This window comes from Nyctereutes procyonoides, unplaced genomic scaffold (genome assembly GCF_905146905.1).
Source record: "Nyctereutes procyonoides isolate TBG_1078 unplaced genomic scaffold, NYPRO_anot_genome, whole genome shotgun sequence".
Taxonomy (NCBI): domain Eukaryota; kingdom Metazoa; phylum Chordata; class Mammalia; order Carnivora; family Canidae; genus Nyctereutes; species Nyctereutes procyonoides.
In genome coordinates, this window is record NW_026575140.1 from 79,367,743 (window position 1) to 79,394,116 (window position 26,374).

Consider the following 26,374-nt stretch of genomic DNA (forward strand, 5'->3'; position numbering starts at 1 on the left):
GATACAAGGTACTACAGGGAGTCTAGACTGGACCAGTTGTCAATGCACTATTGTAGTACTTAACATAATTTTTTCCTTCACATTAATTGGCTTCTCTGATATGACAAAGAGACAGCGATAGGGGGGCAGACATAAGTAGCTAAAATGAGATAGGGAAGGTGAGAGAGACAGGTCTTACATCATATCCTTGATCATTTACTTATTACATACTTAAGGATAAGCAAATATCCAACCATTATAACCCTCGGTTACCTAATATGCAAACCAGGCATACTAGTATTTGTTCTGCATAAGAGCTGAGAGTAAAAAAACAAAAACAAAAACAAATCATGGAGATTTTTATAACAAAGTTAACAAAAAAGTTCTTTGGATGTTCATGGACTGGGCAATACTAAGACCCACTTTATTATCTTTTTAAATTCTGGTGTAACAGTGTTATATTAATTTCAAGTGTACAATATAGTGATTCAACAATTCCATATATAATTCAGTGCTCGTTAAGATAAATTTACTTTTAATCTCCTTCTCCTATTTCATCCATCCCCCACCTACCTCCCCTTCTGTTGTCTGTTTATTCTCTATAGTTAAGAGTTTGCTTTTGATTTGACTCTCATTTTTTCCCTTTGTTCATTTGTTTTGTAAATTCCACATATAAGTGAAATCATATGGTATTTGTCTTTTCTCTGACTGGCTTATTTCACTCAGTCTTATACTCTCTAGATCCATCCATGTCTTTAAGCACTAACATAGAGATCACGGACAGACATCGAACTGGACCTACCTGGTTGAAAAGACAGATTTTGTTTCATACTACATTACGCAATAGGATAATAAATATCTACCACAAATTTTCTTCTTCTCTTTCTACATAAAATTCCCAGAGGAAAATGGGAGCAGGAAATCACTCCACAGTGACTGATTTCATCCTTGCTGGGCTAACAGAGAAACCAGAACTCCAACTGCCCCTTTTCTTCCTCTTCCTAGGAATCTATGCGGTCACGGTGGTGGGGAACCTGGGCATGATCATGCTGATAGGGCTCAGTGCTCACCTGCACACGCCCATGTATTACTTCCTCAGTAGCTTGTCCTTCATTGATCTCTGCCATTCCACTGTCGTTACTCCCAAAATGCTGATGAACTTTGTGACAGAGCGGAATTTTATCTCCTATGAAGGCTGCATGACTCAGCTTTACTTCTTCCTTGTTTTTGTTATATCAGAATGTCACATGTTGGCTGCAATGGCCTATGATCGCTATGTTGCCATCTGTAACCCATTGCTTTACAATGTCATCATGTCTTATCAGGTCTGTTCCTGGCTGGTAGGTGGGGTGTATATCATGGGCTTGACTGGTGCCACAGCTCACACAGGCTGCATGCTAAGAGTGCTTTTTTGCAAGGCTGATAGAATCAACCATTACTTCTGTGATCTCTTCCCACTATTGGAGCTCTCCTGCTCCAGTACTTATATCAACGAGGTGGTAGTTTTGTGCTTCAGTGCAGTTAATATCCTTGTCCCCAGCCTGACGATCCTTGCCTCCTACATCTTCATCCTCTCTAGCATCCTCCACATCCGCTCCACTGAGGGCAGGTCCAAAGCCTTCAGCACCTGCAGCTCTCACATCTCAGCTGTTGTTGTCTTCTTTGGATCTGCTGCATTCATGTACCTGCAGCCGTCATCTGTGAGCTCCATGGACCAAGGGAAAGTGTCCTCTGTGTTTTATACCATCATTGTGCCCATGTTGAACCCCCTGATCTACAGCCTGAGGAATAAAGATGTCAGAGTCGCCCTAAAGAAGATCCTTGAAAAAAGAAGGAAAACGGTATTTTGCCCGAGCGAAAATTTTTAATTCTCCAACAAGTTTCAATAAGGAATCACTCCGTAGACAACCATGTATATCCACAAGATTGTTGTTACTACTTGATAATTTGGAAAAATAGTGCGGGGGCCTGGGGAAGACTAGATTCATAATACCAGTCCTATGGAAAGCATCACTATACATAGAGTGTATTGGACATAGAACTGGACACAATATGGACACCAAAAAGCACCAAGTGTATTGGAGTTAGAAAGCAAAGTGCAGACAAATAAAATTCGTAGAATTAGGATATCTTCTAGAAATAGAATGCACAAAAATGGTTATTTGCTAATTTAAATGGGTGAAATAAATACAGTTCCTTTGATAATTCTTACTGAATTATCTTTTAATTTGCTTTTCAAGACTTTTAACTTCTACTAGTTATTTGAAAGGACAATATATTGTAATGACTGTCCATTATCATATAGGGTTCAAGAACTATTTTAATTTTACATGTTTGGCTTGAAAACTTTGACTAATCATAACAGATAGCATATACCACCGGCCAGAACTCTATGGTAAGATCTTCCTGGTATGCCTTTCTTTCTCTCTCTCTCTTTTTTAAATTCAAGTGTAGTTGACACACAGTGTTACTTTAGTTTCAGGTGACTCAACATAAACATAGTGACTCAACATGTCTATGTGTGATGCTGTGCTTGCCACAAATGTAGCTACTATACAACACGACTTTAATACCATTGACTGTGTTCTCTATGCTGTGCCTTTTAATCTCATGACTTACCCATTTCATAACTGGAGGCCTGTCTCTCCCACGCCTTTCACCCATTTTGCTCATCCTCCCCTACTCTTCTTCCTCTGGCAACCAAAGTTTGTTTTCTGTATTTATGAGTCTGATTCTTTTTTTGTCTGTTTATTCATTTGTTTTAGTTCTTGATTCCACATATGAGTGAAATCATATGGTATTTGTCTTTCTCAGTCTGACTTAGCATAATACACTTTAGGTCCATCTATGTTGTTGCAAACGGCAAGATCTCATTTTTCATGGCTGAATAATATTCCATTGTATAGATATATCCTCTTCTTTATGCACTCATGCAATGATGGACACTTAAGTTGTTTCCATATTTCAGCCATTGTAAAGAATACTGCAATAAACATAAAAGTGCTTATATCTTTTTGAATTAATGTTTTTTGTTTCCGTGGGGTAACTATCCAATAGTGGAATTATTGGATCATACGATATTTCTATTTTTAACTTTTTGAGGCACCCCTATGCTGCTTTCCACAGTGGCTGTACCAGTTTACATTTCCAGCAACACTATACAAACAATCCTGTTTCTGCACATCCTCACCAACTCTTCTTATTTCTTTCTTTTTGATTTTAGTCATTCTGACAGGTGTAAGGTGATATCACATTGTGGTTTTGATTTTCATTTCCCTGATAATTAATGATACTATCCTTTTCTGTGACTGTTGGCCATCTATATATCTTCTTCAAAAAAGAAGGTCCCCTGCCCATTTTTTAATAAGATTGCTTGGAGGTTTTTTGGTGTTGAGTTGTAGAAGTTCTTTATGTTCTTCATATATTTTGGATATTAACCCCTTGGTTGATATATAATTTGCAAAAATTTTCTCTCATTCAGTAGGTTGCCTTTTTGTTTTGTTGATGGTTTCCTTCATTGTGCAAAAGCTTTTTTTTTTTTTAATTTAAGTATAGTTGACACACATTGTTACATTAGTTTCAGGTGTATAATATAGTGACTCAACTTCTCTATACATTATGTTAGGCTCACCACAAATGTAGCTACCATGTGTCACCATACAACATTATTATAATATCATTGACTATATTTCCTACTCCAGGCTATTATCAGATACACATCTGGTTCATCACACATACTATAATAATGATATCAGTTCTGTTGTTGTTTACTATTAAGGCATGCTTGTGGATATTATCTCTATCAAAATTGTCAAATTCTTCAGAAGAAAAATTGTGTTTTGCATTGTGCCATATTTCTTGTTCTAAGATTCGATTGTTAATAAGCAACATTTTCTATAGGCTTTATAAATTATTCTGTTCTAGGTTTTTCTCTTTTCATAGCAGTTGGCAAAAATACCTTTACAAAAAGGTTGAAGCTCCATTTCTAACAATAATTTAAAGCATTTAATAGTAAATTTGATTAAGAAAGTTTATTTTTATTATTGTCAAAATCATATAACATTCAATAAATATTTTGAAAAAATATTAACTCCTAGCCCTTCTTCCCTGGTACCTACACCGCGGCCCTCCAACTTATGAGATGCTCAAGGAGGAGCATGAGGTAGCAGTACTTGAGGCTCCCCAGAGCTCGACTCCCGTGATGACCACTATGATCAACATCTATAGTGACAGGCCATGCCTGACCACATTTTCTGGTCCCTGTTCAACACAATCTTCCTGAACTGGTGCTGCCTGGGCTTCGCAGCCTTTGCCTATTCTGTGAAGTCTAGGGGCAGGAAGCTGGTGGGTGACATGACTGAGACTCAGACTTATGTTTCCACTTCCAAGTGCCTGAACATCTGGGCCATGGGCTTGGACCTCCTCTAACCATCACCTTCATCATTTTTTTGGCCACTAGCTCACTGATGATTTTCCAAACGATTTCAGAGATCATAAAACATGGAGGGTACTAGTAGCTGCCCATGGCCTGAGGCTGTCACTCCTGTCACAATATTTTATGTATGTGTCACCCTACCATTCGTGGCAATAAAGCACTTGTGTATGAGAAAAAAAATTAATCTCTAGAGCACATATATTTCTATTGCTCCTCATCATTTCTCTTTTAGTTTTAAAAACATACAGTCATCATCTCTCCTTCTTACTCTTGTTGGGAATTCTTCAGGGGTTTGTGCAATATTCAGCAAATGTTTTCACTTAGGCCACAAGTTAAAACATTCTAAGCATCATTGTTTTCTAAGTACATTATGAAATCTAAATATAATTAACAGAGGTTAAGGAGAGACACCTGGGTGGCTCAGTGGTTAAGCATCTGCCTTCAGTTCAGGTCGTGATCCCATGGTCCTGGGATGAAGTCCCTCACTGGGCTCCCTACAGGGAGTCTGCTTCTCCTTCTGCCTGTGTCTCTGCCTCTCTTTCTGTGTCTCTCATGAATAAATAAATAAAATCTTAAAAAAAAAGAGGTCAAGGAAAATAAAACATTTCAGAATTTACCCAACCAGTTGTTTTCCCTGGTTTCTTACTTCACCCTTGTGGGAAACAGCTTTAGAAAAATTCTTTAGGACAGCCCGGGTGGCTCAGCGGTTTAGTGCCGCCTTCAGCCCCAGGGCCTGACCCTGGAGACCCGGAATTGAGTCCCATGTTGGGCTCCCAGCATAGAGCCTGCTTCTCCCTCTGCCTGTGTCCCTGCCTCACTCTCTCTCTCTCTCTGTGTGTGTGTGTGTGTCTCTCATGAATAAATAAATAAAATATTTTTTAAAGAAAAATTCTTTAGGGTCTATCTTAAAAATTTCCTGAAATTCTGCATTTTAAGATGGCTTGGCATGAAATTCACTGTCATCCTAACAACGTCTCTAACATCCTCGGTTCTGATATGTAACCTAACAAGAACAATGAATTATACCTATGTTAATACTCTTAAGCACTTGAGAACCAGTAGAGAAAGGGAAATTCTAATTGTTTCTTTTCCCAAGAGTGGATACTTGTGGGATAAGATTCTGGTGGGAGGCCATTATCATTGTTTGTTCTTAATCAGACACTTAGTGTCTATACCCAGGGTATAAAATCCTGTCGTCACACCAACCAACATTTGCTGGGGGACAGATGGCCTTGGGCATCAGCTTCATCAGAGATCAAGATCAGTAACTACAATTGCCAAAGGAGACTTTAGGTTATGAACACCTCAACACTAAGGAGTCCTGCAAGGTTGGTACCTCAAATTCAAAACATTATGCCAACTATTACTTGAGCGTTAAGAGAATGAATTTTCGGGATCCCTGGGTGGTGCAGCGGTTTGGCGCCTGCCCTTGGCCCAGGGTGTGATCCTGGAGACCCAGGATCTAATCCCATGTCAGGCTCCTGGTGCATGGAGCCTGCTTCTCCCTCTGCCTGTGTCTCTGCCTCTCTCTCTCTCTCTGTGACTATCATAAATAAATAAAAATTAAAAAAAAATTTAAAAAAAGCAAACCAAAGAAGCAACCTGGAGTAAAAAAAAGAAAAAAAGAAAAAAGAAAAAAAAAGAAAATGAATTTTCATTTTCTAGAATCTAGAATCTAGTTTTATTTGCAATGTAAATGAAATATATATTAGTCTTTTTTTAAAAAAAATCACACTGTTGACTGGTATTGAATTTAAACTAAAATTTCTAGTTGTATTTTGATGTGTTCTAATAATCCATATCTCTTCCATCTTAAAATTCTGTAAATTTGTAAAGTACATGCAAAATACACGATAAGAAGATACCTAGTGTTTTTCTTCCAAAATCATTCTCATATTTTGAGAATAAGAGTAGTTTTCTGATCTCCACCACCAGCATGAAGTCCAACTAACAGAAACTATTCATAGTCTTCTGCTTCTCTGGCTACAGAGTTAGAATACATGATCTAAATTTCAGCCATTGTATCATTCCCCTGGGAGTATTTAAATTATAAATGAAGGAAGACAATTTTCACTCTTGGAGAAGTTGTTGAGGTATTGGTATGTTATGTTCGTACCTGCGAGGTAGTGGCCTGGGTGAAGAAACCTAGGACAAGCAGATTAGCAGAATTCCAGGTGGAATGATATTGATAGTTGCTGAAAATTTCAGGTATTTTGAGCAAGAATTCTAGTAAGGAAAATGATTCAGACCTAATTAATAGCTTTTCACAGACTTTTTAATTATAGAAACATGTTATTCTTTCTTATTTTCAATTGAATGGAAATTTAATCATTATGCCATTTGATAAACACGACATTAATATATACATATAGGATATCCCATAGAATATAGGATTATTGTATACATATGGGAAAGAGTCATTAGAAATAACAGTAGTTGAATCACCATATTGTACACCTGAAACTAATATTACATTGTATGTTAACTAACTGGAATTTGAATAAAAACTTAAAGAGAAATAATAGGAATAACTTCCCTATTAACTGACTCAAAATATCTAAAACTTGCTATTTTCTATTAAGAATTAGAAATATCTTAGTTACAAGTTTCTTGGATTTTCCTCTGGTTAGTTGGAATCATTGATTGTCCTAGAGTGATAGAAGAGATTCAAGAGATATCTTCATGAAGAATGGCCTTTGATGAGGAATAAAATAATGATCTCCATAAAATTATTCTCTCTCTGACACACATACACACATACATATGTATGCACAAATACACACACATACATCCCACACAAGTACACTCATTTTCTGTTTTTTAAGTTTAGAACCCTTTGAGAGAATAATGGACCCTGGAAATCATTCCACAGTGACTGAGTTCATCCTCGCTGGGCTAACAGAGAAACCAGAACTCCAACTGCCCCTTTTCTTCCTTTTCCTAGGAATCTATGTGGTCACAGTGGTGGGGAACCTGGGCATGATCATGCTGATAGGGCTCAGTGCTCACTTGCACACCCCCATGTACTACTTCCTCAGCAATTTGTCCTTCATTGATCTCTGCCATTCCACTGTCGTTACCCCCAAAATGCTGGTGAACTTTGTGACACAGAAGAACATCACTCCCTACTCTGAATGCATGACTCAGCTGTATTTCTTCCTGATTTTTGCTATTGCAGAGTGTCACATGTTGGCTGCAATGGCTTATGACCGCTATGCTGCCATCTGTAACCCTTTGCTTTACAATGTCATCATGTCTTCTCAGATCTGCTTCCGGCTGACAGTGGGAGTTTATATTTTGGGCATCGTTGGATCTACAATCCACACTGGCTTTATGATGAGACTCCTTTTCTGCAAGAGCAATGTGGTTAATCATTATTTCTGTGATCTCTTCCCACTCTTGGAATTATCCTGTTCCAGCATCTACATTAATGAATTACTGGTTCTAGTCTTGAGTGCATTTAACATTTTGACTCCTGCCTTAACCATCCTTGCCTCTTACATCTTCATCCTCTCCAGCATCCTCCACATCCGCTCCACTGAGGGCAGGTCCAAAGCCTTCAGCACCTGCAGTTCTCACATCTCAGCTGTTGCTGTCTTCTTTGGATCTGCTGCATTCATGTACCTGCAGCCGTCATCTGTGAGCTCCATGGACCAAGGGAAAGTGTCCTCTGTGTTTTATACCATCATTGTGCCCATGTTGAACCCTTTGATCTATAGCCTGAGGAATAAGGATGTCAAATTTGCCCTGAAGAAAATTCTGGTTGGTAGAAAATGTTCATAAATAGAATTAATATCATGATGTCATAACAGAAACAGTTCTTTGACCGGCTAAGATATATAATGTGTTAAGTTTATTGTTCAAATGTTTGGAAGTTCAATGACACTTCCCCATTTAACACAATCCTAAATTCTCCTTCAGTCCACTCCTTTGAACCTTATTACAGTGATTATGTGTAGAGTAATACTAAGAATAAAATCAAAGGCTCTTGAGTATGAAAGGAGTCTTAGTTTTATTTTTAACAATAATACAAACAACAATAAGAATAATGCTGATGGTAATGAAGATAATAATTGTAACATATGTTATTGAGATTTCATGAAATATCAAGTACTGTGCCTAGCACTTTAAGGGAACAACTTTATTTAATATTTACAGTATTCCCTCAGGCAAGGCTCTAGTATTATTTCCCTTTGAAAGACGAGGAAATAGAAGCTTATTTAGTTTGATTAAATGCCTGGTTCCAAACATAATACATCATCAGCCTACAAAACTGACTTTGGGACCCATAATTTTATTCAAAGTGATCCTTTGGTTCTAGGTGACTGTGGCTAGGTCTAAGACATCCTTGAGAATTTCCTTCTCATATGTTATCCCCAGTTCCCTATGGGATTGATGCCTTTCTATAAATAATTTCAATGCTTTTATTTCATTTAATACAATAAAAATAATAAAAAATCTTTCTTTTTTAAAAAACAAGCTTTTTTATTTTTTAAAGATTTTATTTATTTACCCATGTGAGACACACAGAAAAGAAAGACAGAGACACAGGCAGAGGGAGAAACAGGCTCCATGCAGGGAGCCGGACATGGGACTAGATCCTGGGTCTCGAGGGTCACGCCCTGGGCTGAAGGTGGTGCTAAACCACTGAGCCACCTGGGCTGCCCTAAAAAGTCTTTCAAACCTGTACTGATCATGACCAAAAATTAGCAAACATGGAGACTCATTGCAGAGTCTAATTATAGGGACTCATTATAGAGTTTCAAGTATAACACTTGAGAACAACTTTTTATAAAAGCATCCAAACATTATCTTATCTATTTACCAGTGATGCTGCAGCTCTTTATGAAGTAACTGCAGGGTAGTCAAATATCCTGCTCAATTGTATCATTTTCATGTGGTTCATGTTCTTTTGCCCAATCATTTAGAGTTGTCATTTTACGTCAATTTTTTCTTTGAAACATCTCTTCTTTCCTTTCATATTTTGTCCTTCTGTTTTGGGACATATAACATCTTGTAACTATGGATTTACATAATATTCTAGACACTCAGTTGTCCTTTGTCTCTTCCCTATTCAGAAGAATATCCACCGCATTATTGTTATGTCAATGTTCTTAGGATAGAATGCTGTGTTGATAGAACAAGTTGCAGTGTTTACCTATATTTTTAAAATCTAGGACAGAAATATATATATCTTTAACACCCTTGTATTCCATTATCCATTCATTTAATGACGTCAAACATTCATTTTCAAAATCCTCATATTTATTATTTGACTTAATTTTCATCAGTTCTATGATGCAAGGGAAAATGGCTACAATTGCAACTCTTAGGTGTGACTCCTAGTCCAGTGCTCTGTCCAATAGACACAAATGAACTCATGAAGGGCAAACAAAAGGAGTCCTAGTGGGTAGACCCTTTATTTATTGGAGCTTAAGCTTCTATATAAAATACAGTTTAAGTTTCATCAAGAAAGAAGGGAAAAGCCTCTGTAAACCCAGAAACTCATGTCATATTTTGGTAATATGGTAGAGATATAAAAAAAGAAAAGTAGACAGAAGACTGTTCATGAATCACCTCTGGATGTATGTAAGACTTCATTCCTTATTTTAGTGACAGAAACTGCTAAATGTTTTTTAAGCAGGGAAGGGAAACAGTTTTCCATGTTAGTAGTATCATACTTAGGTTGGTGTGGAGGAAGGATGGAAAAATAATAAGGCTGAATTAAGGCAAGTGAACGGCCATTTGGTTTTTTTGTTTGTTTGTTTGTTTGTTTGTTTTTTGAGATTTTATTTATGTATTTGAGAGAGCGAGTGAGCAAATGAGCACATATAAGGCAGGGGAGGGGCAGAGGGAAAGGGAGAAACAGATTTACTGAGCAGAGAATTTGAACCAGGCTTGACACCGGGCTCAATCCTAGGACCCTGAAATCATGGCCCGAGCCAAAGTCAGATGTTTAACCAACTGAGCCACCCAGACACCCCACCGTCTGATTGTTCTAAGCAAGATGCTGCATGCAGTGACAGTGGAGCTAGAAAGGAAGGAGACTCTCAAGAGATCTTTGAAAAGTGGATTGTTTAGACATCGCTGAACTGAAGTGAGCTGAAAGTACAGGAGAGTATGAGGATGAACGCAAATTTCTAGTTTGGATTATCAAATAGAAGGAGAAAAAGAAAACAAAAAACAAAGAACAAAAAAAAAAGAAAGAAAGAAAGAAGGAGGAGGACAGAACTCTAGAGACAGAGCTCACTAACCCTAGGTAACAATTCATAGCAATGCAATTGGGACACAAAAGCCTTGGTAACATTCAAACTTTGTCTCCCCATTTCTCTTTCTTATATATGTATTCTCTCCAGAATCAGTACATATACACTCACAGAATGGAAACTGTAGCTTCTATGAATCTCAATAATTTTCATTATTGTACAATCATTTATGGAAAGGTCTGTTCATGCCCTTCCCATTCTTGGCGTTAACCAAGTTAACGCCACTTTTCCCACTTCTTTTGTTCAGCACACTGAGGTAACAGCCTAGGTCTGTTCACCTGTAAAGTGGCTTTCCAGGCACATAGTATTTGCCCATAAATATCCCAAAATCCTACAGTCACTGCTATTCCAAAGCTAAAAGAAGCTTTGTGATGCATGGACATGTGGGAACTTGCTTGAATCTGAAAGAATTATGGTGGGAAGGATTTGAAATAGAGATCATCTAACACCTTGTTCCTAAGGCTGTCTATAGACCAGTCGCATTGGAATAGCCTGAGGATTTATTGAAAATGCATAATCTTAAACCATACACTAGATTCACTAATTTAGAATCTGTATTTGAACAAGATTCTTGGGTTATTCCTGTACACATTAAACTTTGAGAAGCTTTAAACAAATATTGATATTTGACCTCAGACTTTAAAATTTAGATTTAATTGATATGGCGTGCACCCTGGGTATTGAGATTAAAAATAAAAATCTTTTGATGTACTAAAATGTGCATCTAAAATTGAGAAACACTAATGTAACTTAATCTTAAGTTCCTTTAATGAGAATTGAGTCTAATATATTTAGCCATATTTTAGAGCTCCTCCTCTCTTGTGAACATCAAATTTACCATGATTCAAACTGAGACATTTTCAAATATTCCTGTTTGTGAGGGAAAAAAAGTGTGGAAATATTTAAGAAAGAAAAATGAATATGAAACATAGATGCCTAATAATAAAATATTTTCTTAAACAATTTAGCATGTGGGATTATTAATAACGAAGACCTCAAAAAGGCATGTATTACATCAATATTCTGAATTCTTGTCCCTTAACCCTCAAAATTCAATTGTACATTCATTTGACTTTTGAATCAAGGAGGCATATTGCCTACTCATGCATAAAAAAATATTTTCTGCAAGGGAATAAATGGTTTAATTCATTATCTTAAAAGTTTAACCCTATCCAGAATAAGATACCTTGTTAGAATGTGCCTGCATCCTGTAATCCTGCTATTCACAGTATGGACTATAGACCAAAAGCCCTCACTAAGCATTTGTAAAAAAAAAATGCAGAGTTTCTGCCCTTGTGTGACATTTTTGTTACTGAACAACTTCTCATCTTAACCTCAGTGTTCTGTTGCCTGTACCATCAGGGCAGAAATGATTGAAATATTACATCATCCGCTTAAGAGGCAGATTGAGGAAGGAAAGTTGAAGTATACAGTGATCATAAGGCAAAACCTAAACTTTTAAAGAAAACTAACCCAATTGACCTATGTGTAAAAACATTCCTTACATTGTACAACCAATACTGTCAGCCAGCTTTCATAAATAGCAAATAGATTACAAATCCTCCAGGAAAATGATAGTATAAATAAAGGGCAGAAGAGGAAGAGACCAGTTTCTGGAATAACCATGTGGAGAATCATTGTATGTACTTCCGTCTGAAAACATACTTACCACTTTGGAGACAAAAAATGTAAAAGAAACTTCCTTATGTATGGTAGGGACTCAATTTGCTTGACATATTAAAAAAACAGAAATTAAGCTTTGCACAGTGGCAGTATCATAGCCAATGAAGTTTATCCAAGGCATGATTATTGCTAATTAAAAAAAAAGGGAAATTACAGTGGACTTTTTGGTAATAGAAGTAACAGATTTCTGAGTATGGCAAAAAGTTTTAAAAATCCTACTACGGACATTTTTGTAGAAAAGTCTTATCCTTCAGAAGCCACTGACCATGTCCAACCTTCCCAACAGCTATATAATTTAAAAGAACCTACAAATTAGTCCATTATAAAACAAAGCAGAGGACTCATTTGGAAGCACTGTTAGCAAGATATTTCGTACATAGTAGTAGAGAGTCTTTTTTAAGTTTCTTGAGTTAAGGCCTTTGAAGAACCTAACTACACTGGGATATAAATGTCTTGTTTTGTTTTCCAGAATAATCTTTAAAATGCCGTATAATTTATGGCTTAAGAATACACTAACAGACAAAAATGCTAACGGGATTTGTATACAATTGTATCATTGTATACAATTTACCACTGTCTCAAGCATTCTGCTACCTTTATCTCAATAGCAGTAGATATCTGGAGTGTAGTTTTGGAAACTTGTGGGGACTTTTGGATAATACAGTGATGGGGGCCCACTACTGGATGTCAACTAATCCATGGGATAGTTCTGTACAATAAAGAACTATTACAAAGAAGAAAAAAAAGCAGAATCTCAATCCTACTCAGATCTGCTGGATCAGAATCTGCATTAAAAACAACAACAAGGGGATCCCTGGGTGGCGCAGCGGTTTGGCGCCTGCCTTTGGCCCAGGGCGCGATCCTGGAGACCCGGGATCGAATCCCATGTCGGGCTCCCGGTGCATGGAGCCTGCTTCTCCCTCTGCCTCTGTCTCTGCCTCTCTCTCTGTGTGTGTAACTATCATAAACAAATAAAAAAAAAAAACAGAACACAACTCAGGTGATCCTATGAACAGATCTTTATCATAATTGATAAATTTAGAACTGATAAAGGATCCCTCTGGAAGGAAAAAATTAAAACAACTGGGAAATGCTAATGCAAGTGCTTCTTTTCTCAAAGGTTTCTTTCCTGAGACATGGAAATCCTCGAGAGTATTTGTTTCCACGTTATTTGGTGCCTGGCATGCCTGAATCTAGGACCGATCTTCAGAGCGCAGCAATCAGAACTTGACTTTTGAATCAAGTAAATATATTACCTACTTATGCATAAAATAGATTAAGCATATTTTCTGAAAGGAAATAAATGGTTTAATTCAATATTTTAAAATCTGTAACCCTATCTAGCATTAGATACCTTGTCAGGATGTGCCTTGATCCTCTATCATGTGGAGATGAGGTGTTTGCTGTGCTGAAGCTGGAGACCTACAATTAGAGATGCTGGCCTGTGACACAAACCAGCTTTGAAGGTGGCTTTGAGACCAGAGGCTGTGCCTGCCCTCCCAGCACTAAAGATATGAGGAATGCTGCATCCCTAGGACTCCCAGCACCAGCATTAGAGCATCCTCTAAGAGCAGGTTATAAATACAATTTGGCAATGAGGTTTCCAGAAAGAATAAAGGTGAGTGTGCTCATCTTACCCTTGTGATTCGAGACTACTGAAGTCTGGAAGTGATTACTTTGGAATTCAAGCCAATGTCCCTTCATACATTGATTGATTATTGATTGATTTATAAAATGCTTTTTGCAATCCTCCTACACTGTGCCAAACATTGTGCTATTTACTTGGGATACAGACAAGGATCAGTTTGATTTGCTCCATCTGATGTATAGTGTAGTTCAGGTCTGAAAATGCGCTGTTTAGAAATGACAGTTGAGCATTTCATTGAAAGGTCCTATCAATTACAAAGAATTGGAAAATGTTTCCATAATTATTTCAACTTTAATGAGATTTGAAAAGAGAAATAATATTTAACAGATAACAGAGAGACAAAGAGTTGGTGAAACCATTTCATGTGAAAAAATAGAAAATGAAAAGGTAGGCAGTTGAGAAAACATGACATATTCCAGGAACTGAAAGAAGCCAAGTGTTTTGTAGCAGAGGAAGATGATACTCAAGAACTAAGAGTGGAGAGGGGCAAAAGAGTGTGGATTTTTGTACTTTATTCTAAATTCAATTAAGAACATCTTTTCTCCAATGTCCCAGAATGCGGATCATCATCTGGCTTATGGTTGAGTATATTTTATCACTAACAATAAATAGCTCATTCCCTTTCTAATAAATGTTAGAATAGTTTTTTTTCTTACATTGGCTAAAGGGAATATTTCTAAATGTTTTAAACATATATACAAAATAAAATCTCTTCCCATTTGCTTTTCTTAGGATATATAAAGATGCCTGCAAGTGATCCCATTACCTTCAAATATTTCCCAAACTCTTGATAGCTACTGTATGCCATATGTCTTGTCAATGTCCCTCCTCATAAAGGACATCCATAACTAATGCAGAACTACAGATAAAAGTGTAGCACAGTGCTTCCTAGCCTCATGCTACACAGAGAATATTTAATAGTGATGTGGTCTTATGGGGTAAGTGGATGAGACACTTTGTGGCTGTTGGTGACCAGCTAAGAGTCTCTGTAAGTCTTAGCTATCCCCACTAACCCAAGGGCTAAAAACCAATACCTCAGGACCATTGTGATCATTTCAGGACAATCCAATTCTATGGCACTTGAGCTGCACAGGGGGAGCTCTGTTATAGATCTTATGTGGATTATTCATTATCATAGTCTAGCAGTTTTATAAGTGAAATCAAAATCTCCCATTTCCTTTTTAAAAAAGAACTTTATTTATTTGGCAGAGAGAGAGAGAGAGAGAGAGAGAGAGAATGAGCATGAGCAGGGTGGGCAAGGGTAGAGGGAGAGGGAAAAGAAGACTCTCCACTGAGCAAGTGCCCTGGCTCCATTCCAGGACCCCAGGATCATAACCTGAACTGAAGACAGATGCTCAATGATGGAATCACCCAGGTGCCCCTCCCGTCACCATTTGTATCTTCCACTATTCTATGGGCTTTATTGATTTAATAAGAAATATGCCTATTTTATGTTTTCATAGGAATTATACTCAAACCATGTATCTCGTATGTGAAGATTTTTTTTAAACTGACATTAGAACTTACCAATTATTTTCTCCACCAAATTTTAACTTGTTTGTTTGGACTATTTTCAGTGTCTGGATGCATTGTCCTGGTAATCCTTTAGGGCAGAAGTTATAGTAATGTGGGAGTATTGTTAAACCACAGGATTTACATGATACCCTGGGGAATTAGGAATTTCTAAAACCAAGCTGAACTCACAAAAGAAAAATTTCAGAGCTTAATTCCATAGTTATTTCCAACTATCTTTTCCACCATGACTACTATAGTTCGAGTAAGTAAAAGAGTAGAAGGAAAAGCTTTCAATGTTTATGATGTTCAGTGGCCTTATCTCATTCTTGATGTTACATGATTTACAATCTTAATTAATTAGCTCTGACCAGACTTTGCCACTGTCATATAGGCTCAATTTTTAATAACCAAACTTGAATATAATAGAATATCAAGCCTTATATGCTTGATTTGTCCTTTTGTTTGTAGGGGGCCATAGTTCGTTCACAAGCAAATATATTTTTCAGAGCCTCATATTGAACCTATGGACATTAGGTTATGATAAATAAATAATGGAAAAATAGTTTTAAATAATTAAAAATCAAACATACCTTAGGTTCATATCTCTGAATCAGAGAAACCATTCAAAATTTTTATTTCTCTCTGACTTCCCTCTGATTTTTATGGCCACATTATGCTTAATTACAGTGACTCTTAGACCTCCTTAAAATGAAATCTCTATACAATATTTCTCTACCTGTTAGCACAGGACTTTTGGGTAATGTTAACAATCAATTTCATTCTTGATTAGAGGCTATTCCTCCCAATTTTATTTAATCTGTAAGTTAGATGATCACAAAATTTACATCTTAATCTTTAGAAAGTGCTGAGAAAATATGTGCCAGAATAGAAATTAGATTTTGAGTGCTATTAGACCAGGATATGCATTATTTTATTTTTTTACATTTCTATTACTCAGCTCAATGTCTGACATTTTATTGTCTCTCAGTAATGCTTACTCAGTTAATTTTTTAAAGAAAAAAAAAGGGGGAGGGGGAGAGAAAGTCCTGAAGTTATCTATTTAAACCAGTAGGCTGACTTCAATTTCTTTATCTAATTATTTCCAAACAATTACCAGAATTACTTTGAGAGTTTTGTTTTCTCCTAATCTTATTTTTAGAAAGTTCAGTTCTGTAAACTTTCTTACCCTCGGAAATTCTGACTCACAATGCCTCGGATAGAAGTAGAAATTCTGTATTATACAAACAAAATCTCTCCAGATGAGTTGAGAGAATTTTGGAAGTTATGAATGAAGAGTTTTGAGAATATTTTTAAAGATCCAAAAGTGATTAACAAAACATAAAAAAAAAAAGAAAACATCAAAAAGAGGATCTAACTACCAGATATCAAAATGACAGAGAAGGGGGTGGTCACCACTTTAACTTTTTAATAAAAAGTAATTCCATTTGTAATCTGGAAAGTTTATTTAATGTTCAAAGTTGTCAAGTCTAGAAATAGCAATATGAACAAAGTATTTAGAGCTGTGGAGGGAAACTTTAGAAAAAACTTTATCAGTGCTCTTCTGTAGAAATTAGGTCATCTCTCAGGAACAGGGCTAAACAGGAAGGGTGGATCAAAGAACTCCTGTTTTTCATTATAATCACATTTACTTTCATCATTTTTTAAAATACTATAATCTCCCTAGAGATCTCTGTTCAACCATATTGAGAAATCTCTGAACACTCTGTGTTCAAATATGGTCATCTACATCTGACTATAGAGCAACCAGCCCACAGAACTCTGTTACCTATGACCTCACTATTATTATTACCTGTGTCAATTGCCTATATGAAATAACAACAAACCATGTCTTTGTCATATTCAAGTGAACAACTGAAGTATTGACCTTGACGCAAAATTTCTTTGACTTGGACAAGTTGGATTCCAGAAAGGAAGGCATTTACTGATCCAATATGTGTACATCAAGTGAACACAGATACAAGGAGGAAGGGATACAGAGCATGAAAGCTAGCACGTTAAAATGTGCTTGAGTTTCTAGAGTTTTAAGAAAACATCAAAAATAGAATCTAACTACCAGATATCAGAATGAGAGAGAAGGGGGTATAATCTATTGAGAATCAGTATCTTGATTGTCTTCCAATATCAGACTAAACTAATATTTTCTATAAATCTATGAGATGACTAGAAGTAGCCAAATGATGAATTGGTGTGTTAATGTATTGATTATCTGTTTAGAAGTTATATCTAAGAAATGAAATATGTTGATCTAACCCTATATTTGGGAAGGATATCTTTACACTATTACTAGTCTTCTAATCCATGCATATGGTAAATCTCTCTCCTTATTAAGATTTTCTCTTGTTTTTCTCAAAATTATTTAAAAGTTTCAGTGAGTAAAGTTTGCACACATTTTGTTAGATCTGATGCTAAGTACTTGATGCTTACCTGTTGCTGTTTTATGTGATTCTATTTTAAAATAACTGTTTTATTTGTTGCATCTTTCAAAAAATACACAGAAATATTAAATAGATGTAAAATTATATGCTCTGCAAACACTAGCCAAAAATAAATCTCATGATAATGTATTAATATGAGATAAAGAAGACTATAACCAGGACACATTATTAAATATAAAAGGGGCCATTCCATAACAATACAGATTTTAATTTAAGTCCTGAAGGGATATATAGACAAATCAGAAACTTTGGTGGGAGACACTGACACACTTATCTCAATAACTATTAGAATAACAGATAATAAAAAATCACTATGTATATATAAGAGCTAAACAGCATTGTTAATAAAGTGGATATAATTGAAATGATATGCATCACAGGACCTACAAAAAACAAACAACATATTTTAAAATGCATTAGGAATACTTATAAAAACTGACCTTATGGGGGACCTGGGTGGCTCAGTTGGTTAAGGATCCAACTCTTGATTTTGGCTCAGGTCATGATCTCAGGGGTGTGAGATCAAGCCCCACATTGGGTTCCACACTCAGCACTGAGCCTGCTTGAGATTCTCTCCCTCTCCCTCTGCATCTGCTCCTGCTCATGTGCTCTCTCTCTTTCAAAGAATGAAGCAAATCTTAAAAAAAAAACTGACTTTATGCTTCAATATAAAGAATTCTGAGCAATTTGCAATACTTTAGATCATTCACAGTATGCTCACTGACCACAATGAAATTAAGACAAAATATTTAAAAGTAGGGCTAGCTAAAAACAAACAAACAACAACAACAACAACAACAACAACAAAAAACAAGCCTAACTTCTGAAAAGGTGACAATTCACTTCTCCATAATCTTTGCGACAATGAAAAAATGAAATAGAAATTATATTTTAACTGTATGATACTGTAAATTTGATATATCAAAGCTTGTGAGATGCAGCTAAAATGGGGCTTAGAGAAATGTACAATTTAATATGTACATGTCAGAAAAAAAAAGCTGAAGATATTGATGCAAGCTTCCATTTCAAGAAGTTAGGGAAAGAATAGGCAATCATGATAAAGAAATTAGCAAAGAATAAAATAGTTATTAGATATAATCTAAATAGAAAATAATTTCACAAAATCAACATAGCCAAAAGTTGCTTTCCTTAAACTAATTAATAAATTTGAAAATCTTCTAGAATGAGAAATCAAGGAAAAAGAGAAGTACCACAATTTGCTGATTTCAGGAGTGAATAAGCAGAAATTTTCACATAATCAAAAATATTTTTTAGAGATTTTATCTATTTCAGAGGGAGAGACAGAGTATGTGAGGAAGGGGAAGTTCCCAGAGAAGGAGGGAGAATCTCTAACAGATTCAGTGCTAAGCACAGAGCCCCACAATGGGCTTGATCTTATGACCCTTGGATCATGACCTGTGCCTACTCTACTTGATCTTATGACCCTGAGATCATGACCTGTGCCAAAATCAGGAGCAGGACACTTAATTCACTGAGCCACCCAGGCACCCCTGCAAAATATTTTTTAATGTTAAAGAATTATCATGAAAAACCTAATACAACACATTTGATCATTTTTAAAGTGGGTGAATGTGTTGAAATTTCATTTTAGGAAAACTAAGAAGAAAGATAAAATCTGATATTTATTAAATAAATCCAATCCCTTGCTAAAAATTCTCACACAGAGAAAACCACTATTCTAGTTAACTACCTTAATGAATACTTCCAAACTTTAAAAGTAAATTTTATGCAATTTATTTCAAAAAATACAATGTTTTTGAGATTTGTGTTATTGCATGTATTTGTGATTTATTTCTTTTTAAATGCTGAATTGTATTCCATTCTATGTATGTATGTATGCACATATGCATATGTGTATGTATGTATGTATATGTGTATGGATGTATTTTACAACTCATTCATCTATTCATCAGTTTATGAACACACATTTGAGTTGCTTCCAATTTGGAGTTGTTAGGAATCAACTGCCATGCACATTTTTGCACAAATTGCACCTATAAAGGTAGGTAATATTGTTATTTCTCTTTTACAGATTTAGAAGCCAAGACACAAAGAGATTGTTTGACTTATCAAAGCCAAAACTGTATCAGCTAGTAACTAAACGATCGTATCAAACTCTGAATTTAAGGCCTACCATTTAACCACTACTCATACAGCCTTTTCAAGCAAAGACAGAAGTACTTGGTCCAGGACACAAAACCACTAACTGTGGTCCAGTCCAGGTGGGAAACACCGTGGTACAATGATAGTTGCAGGTATTGTTTCATCTTAAGAAAAATATTTAAACATTGGAAGATTTTATATAGAAATTGAAATTTCCTGATAATTATTTTTAAAATTGAAAGGACTGAAATTAATAAGGCCTCTGTGCACTCCCACTAAAAGTTAATCGCAGACTATTACTCTTAAGTATCCTTTGTACCCAAGTTGTCATGAAGCCAATATTCCTCATTTACCTTGACTTCTCTAAATATTTAAGTTTCTAGGTCTCCACTTAGAAATATTGGCTTGATGATCATTGAAGTGTTCAAAATAGGAAAATAGACACTTAGCAAGTTTTCAGTGATTAGAAACATATCTATTTTTACATGAAATATATTTATTATATTTGGAAATGAGGCTTAATAAACATTAAATCACAATGAATCCTACTTAATGCAAATTAACCTCTGGGTCAATTACATGATCGTATAGACCAAGAGAATATCTAAGTCATGAATCATCTACATGGATGATTACTCTAGATAGAGAAGAATAATGAAATTTTCTCAACAACAATGGTTTTCTCTCTCTCCTTCAGAAACTACTCAGTGGAAAATGGTAGCAGGAAATCACTCCACAGTGACTGAATTCATCCTCGCTGGGCTAACACAACAACCGGAACTCCAGCTGCCCCTTTTCTTCCTCTTCCTAGGAATCTATGTGGTCACGGTGGTGGGGAACCTGGGCATGATCATGCTGATAGGGCTCAGTGCTCACCTGCACACGCCCATGTATTACTTCCTCAGTAGCTTGTCCTTCATCGATCTCTGCCATTCCACTGTCATTACCCCCAAAATGCTGGAGAACTTTGTGACAGAGATGAATGTCATCTCCTACCCTGAATGCATGACTCAGCTCTATTTCTTCCTTGTTTTTGCTATTGCAGAGTGTTACATGTTAGCAGTAATGGCCTATGACCGCTATGTTGCCATCTGTAGCCCCTTGCTTTACAAAGTCATCATGGCCCATCAGGCTTGTTTCTCCCTGATTTCAGGAGTGTATATTATAGCCCTGGTTTGTGCATTTGTTCATACAGGTTGCATGTTTAGGGTTCATTTCTGCAAATTTGATGTGATCAATCATTACTTCTGTGATCTTCTTTCCTTGTTAAAACTCTCCTGTTCTAATACCCATGTCAATGAGTTAGTGATTCTAATCTTTAGTACAGTTAATATCCTTGCCCCCAGCCTGATGATCCTTGCCTCCTACATCTTCATCCTCTCCAGCATCCTCCGCATCCGCTCCACTGAGGGCAGGTCCAAAGCCTTCAGCACCTGCAGTTCTCACATCTCAGCTGTTGCTGTCTTCTTTGGATCTGCTGCATTCATGTACCTGCAACCGTCATCTGTGAGCTCCATGGACCAAGGGAAAGTGTCCTCTGTGTTTTATACCATCATTGTGCCCATGCTGAACCCCCTGATCTACAGCCTGAGGAATAAGGATGTCAATGCTGCCCTGAAGAAAATCTTAGAGAGAAGAATATTCTTGTGATCAGAAATAACAGGATCTTTTACTAGCCTAAGTCATTGTCTCTTAGGTTGTATGAATTGATATGTTTAATTTTAGCCCATCTGTTAGTATACATCCTCACTGAGTGGAATTCTATTGACAGGATTTCTTACTCCCATGGCTTTTGATGCCATTGTTCTCTCTGAAGTTTGCTCTCATGAGTATCTCTGAGACACAGATTAGAAGTACTAAGGATAATCTGGATTCATGGACCCACAAATACCATTGCCGTGATCACCTCTTCCCCCTGTCCTTTGTACAACTGATAAACACTCGGTTCTCAACCATAGTGAAAGTATCTCTTAGCAGTGGTTAGCAATCTCCATTTTTCTGTGCAAAGACAATTAAAAATGACAGCAATATAATGATGTAATATTTAGCTTTTGTATATCTCTTGCCTAGGAAAGCTTCTTTCCCACCATATGTCATACCTAGAAAAAACCTAACCAGAACTTTAAAATATAAGCTACAGACTCACGTATGTGTTGTTGTTGTGCCCAATCCAATATTCTCCTGATTTGACCTCTAGTATTCTAGTTTGTAATGGTCTATTTATTGTCCAAGTCCACACTAGACTGTAATCTCCATTAAGTAGATCCCTGTACCTATGGCTCACCGCCATATCTTCAAATAGCAGAATGTCTGCTACGTAGTAGGTCCTTGATAATTATTCTTGATATTCATTTTCCCTCTATAAAACATTTATATAAAACCCAGCATTTATTCCATGCGGTCTTCATGCATTAATCCCTTAAACTGATATCTGTGGCTTTCTGGCTTTAGTTTAAATCAATGAAATGGAACTTTGGAGAATTCTTTAAGGATCTTTAAGATAATTGGTAGCATCCTTTGTTGCAAGGATTAAGAAATATTATTCCTGAGTTTGTTCTGTTGTGCATTGCAACAAAGAAATGGTAGCTTGTAAATACCTGATTTTTCAAGTCATTAAGTCCTGTCAACAACCAAGAAGTCCCTGAAGCAAGTCTAATTTATTCTTGAATTCAAGTATGCAGCCTTAGAGACTAAACAAAATTAAGTAGACTTGAAATCTGATGGGTCAACATGGGAAATCATTGGCAGAAAGATATCTGGGACCCAAACAATTGTATCTAGGCCACTCTACCCAAAGAATTTCACCTATCTTGGCAGAGGGGATATTTATTGCTACTAAGTATTTAAATATAAGACCTTGATTACTGCCTCCAGCAGATACATTTTACTATTTTAACTTTTGTTCTTTGATCCCTCTTTTATTTATTTTTATTGTTTGTTTGGTTTTTTTTTAGTATAGTTGACATACATTAGTTTCAGGGGTACAACATAGTGATTTGACAACTCTGTCCATTACGTTATGCTCATCACAAGTGTAACTATCATCTTTTACCATACAACACCAAAACAGCAACACTGACCATATTCCCCATACTGTACCTTTCATTCTAGTGATTATTCATTTAATAACTGGATACCTGTACCTCCCTTTCACCTTCACTCATTTTTTTCATCTGCCACCTTCTCCCCTCTGGCAACTATCAGTTTGTTCTCTGTATTTATGGGTCTATTTCTGCTTTGTTTTTTCATTTGTTTTGCTTTGTAAGATCCTACATATAAGTGAAATCATACAGTTTTTTTTTCTCTGACTTAGTTATTTCACTTGGCATAATATATCCAGGTCTGTCTATGTTGTCCCAAATGGCAGGATCTCATCCTTTTTTATGGCTGAGTAATATTCCAGTGTGTGTGTGTGTGTGTGTGTGTGTGTGTGTGTCCACCTAACTGCAAACCCCAGACCAGTTATGCTTAGAGGCCTCCTCTGCCCTGTAACTTACCTCCTAGGCCCTTTCTTTTTCATTTTCTTTTTCCTTTTTTAAAAAGATTTATTTATTTATTTGATAGAGAGAGAGAAAGAGAGAAAAAACACAAGTAGGGGGAGGGGTAGAGGGAGAGGAAGAAAGAATCTCAGATTCCCTGATGTGTGCAGAGCCTGACACAGAGCTTGATCCCACGACCCTGAGATCATGGCCTGAGCCAAAATCTAGTGTTAGACACCCAACCAAATGAGCCACCCAAGCACCCCTCTCTTTTATTTTCTAAACTCAAACAATAAACATGTGGTGAAGTTAGGGAAAAATCATAAGATTTCTGTTTTCTCTATTTTCATTCTTTCTGTTATAGCAATAACTTTTTGCTCAGTCAGAATTATGTTCTCTTCTGCTCTATATTACCATGCTGACTACTAAACCTCTGGAGTTCTTTGATTTTCTAAGCTTAAACGCACAGGTCCTTGTGTATGTTAGTCTATATACAAGCTAGAAAGTGAGAAAGGTAAAGAGGTAAGCTTCAGGAGAAACAGAGAACCTCCTTTAGAAAGTGATCCCTAAATATGAGACAGGAATCCAACAAAATCCTAGAGGAGAACACAGGTAGCAACATTTTCGACCTCGGCTACAGCACCTTCTTGCTAGACACATTTTCAAAGCCACGGGAAACAAAGCAAAAATGAACTATTGTAACCTCATCAAGATAAAACCTGCACAGTTGGCAATTTGAATTTAAATTAAAAAAAAATCTGCACAACAAAGGAAAGAGTCAACAAAACTAAAAGGCAACCTGCAGAATGTGAGAAGATATTTTCAACGGGCATATCAGATAAAGGGCTAGTATCCAAGATCTAAAAGGACTTATCATACTCAACACCCAAAAAACAAATAGCCCGGATAAGAAATGGGCAGAAGACATGAACGGACATTTTTTGAAAGAAGATTTACAAATGACTAACAGCCACATGAAAAAATGCTCAGCATCACTTGGCATCAGGGAAATACAAATCAAAACCACAATGAGATACCACCTCACACCAAAGATTTACCCTAAGTATACAAATGTAGTGATCCGAGGGGGCATGCACACCCCAATGTTCATAGCAGCAATGTCCACAATAGCCAAACTGTGGAAAGAGCCAAGATATCCTTTGACAGATGAATGGATAAGGAATATGTGGCATATATATGCAAATGTAATATTACTCAGCTCTCAGAAAGGATGAATACTTACCATCCATCAGCATGGATGGAACTGGAGGGTATTATACTGAGTGAAATAAGTCAGCTGGAGGAAACCAATTATCATATGGTTTCACTCATGTGGAAATATAAGAAGTAGCACAGAGGATCATAGGAGAAGGGAGGGAAAACTGAATAGGAAGTCATTAGAGAGGGAGAAAAACCATGAGAAACTCTTAACTATAGGAAACAAACTGAGGGTTGCTGGAGGGGAAGTGAGTGGGGGGATGGAGTAACTGGGTGATGGGTATTAAGAAGGGCATGTGATGTGATGAACCCTGGGTGTAACATGCAACAGATGAATTATTGAACTCTACATCTGAAACTAATGATTTACTATATGTTGGCTAATTTAATTTAAATAATAAAAAAAAGAGGAAAATACCCTAGTTTGAGTGAGTTTGAGACTCACAACAATCCCTGGAAGAATCTAGACCAATCCTGGAAGAGCAGATAAAGAGATACTTTATCTTATCGAATGGACAAATTTGGGATTAGCTGGATGTGAATGACATGACACCCATGCACATAAATCACAACACCACTGGGCTCATGACCAGTGAAACACTGAGAATCTCAAAGTCATCTGTTCGCAAGCCCAAGTGATCATTTATCACTGAGCTTCCTTCAACCACCAGCATTCTTCAGCTGGTGCTCTGCTATCTGTGCAGCCATTTATTTTATGTCCTATCCCAATGTTAGTAAAATCTTCTATGCAGTGACATCCAAAAAACCAAATACAAATGCTTATCTCGAGGATCTTCTCCTGCTCAGACTCCATGACATGACCTTGTGCAAGGTGCCCTTTACTTCTCTGCTCAAATCTTCACTTTGGATATCTCCCCTCCTCCACCCTATCCCACAATGGAGTCTTTAATCATTCTCCCAGTCATATCATGTTTTGGGAACTATTTAAAAAGGGGGCATAAAAGTGAAATGAAATGAGGTATCTAAAGTGCCAATTTATGGGGTAAAAGTGTATAGTCAGAGAATATTACAAACCATACTTTGCTCACTCCCCTTACTTGAGTTTCCTAAATGGAGTTTATAACAAATAAAAATCCTCTGACCTACTATAATTCATTATCCAGATTTAGTGACATTCTGAATTTCCTTCAGTTTTAGGTCATCTTTAAATTGCGTTTTTTTCTTAAGACTATGTGATACTTAGGTAATCTTGGAGTTTGCTTTATTTTTTATCTGTAGCTACAGTATATTCTAGAAAACAAGTATGATTTTATTTCATATGTTTGGCACCAAGATACCAAGAATCCAGGCTTACCATTATAATGTTAATAGCTTGGTAAGCCACATATGCTCAGTGTTACAGGAGGAACAGTGCTGTCTTCTTATGCACTGAATTTTGTATTTGGGCCCAGAACAATCATGCTCAGAGGCCTCTTCTTCAGGGATCTCATTTCTTTTCACCAGAAGAACCATTTGTTAAGCTTTATTGTATCTTCTCAGATATATTTGAAAAGATGAACAACGTAATAAAATCAAAGAATCTCAAAGTTATAAAGGACATTAAGGATGTA

The 26,374-nt window shown here is 36.5% G+C and overlaps 3 protein-coding genes and 2 pseudogenes across 3 annotated transcripts; all 5 read left to right on the plus strand.

Annotated features, from left to right (window-relative positions):
- Positions 1-881: 881 nt before the first annotated feature.
- On the plus strand, positions 882-1,847 carry LOC129496952 (olfactory receptor 8G1-like). Its single transcript, XM_055305299.1, has one exon. It carries the CDS (start codon positions 888-890, stop codon positions 1,845-1,847), a length of 960 nt encoding a protein of 319 aa, XP_055161274.1. The 5' UTR covers positions 882-887.
- A 2,235-nt stretch (positions 1,848-4,082) lies between these two features.
- On the plus strand, positions 4,083-4,493 carry LOC129497175 (interferon-induced transmembrane protein 1-like; annotated as a pseudogene).
- A 2,768-nt stretch (positions 4,494-7,261) lies between these two features.
- LOC129497167 (putative olfactory receptor 8G3) lies at positions 7,262-8,197 on the plus strand. The gene has a single exon (XM_055305824.1). The coding sequence runs from the start codon at positions 7,262-7,264 to the stop codon at positions 8,195-8,197; it is 936 nt and encodes a 311-aa protein (XP_055161799.1).
- A 4,238-nt stretch (positions 8,198-12,435) lies between these two features.
- Positions 12,436-12,588, plus strand: LOC129498012 (U4 spliceosomal RNA; annotated as a pseudogene).
- An 8,195-nt stretch (positions 12,589-20,783) lies between these two features.
- LOC129497171 (olfactory receptor 8G5-like) lies at positions 20,784-21,756 on the plus strand. Its single transcript, XM_055305827.1, has one exon. The coding sequence runs from the start codon at positions 20,821-20,823 to the stop codon at positions 21,754-21,756; it is 936 nt and encodes a 311-aa protein (XP_055161802.1). The 5' UTR covers positions 20,784-20,820.
- The last annotated feature ends 4,618 nt before the right edge of the window (positions 21,757-26,374 follow it).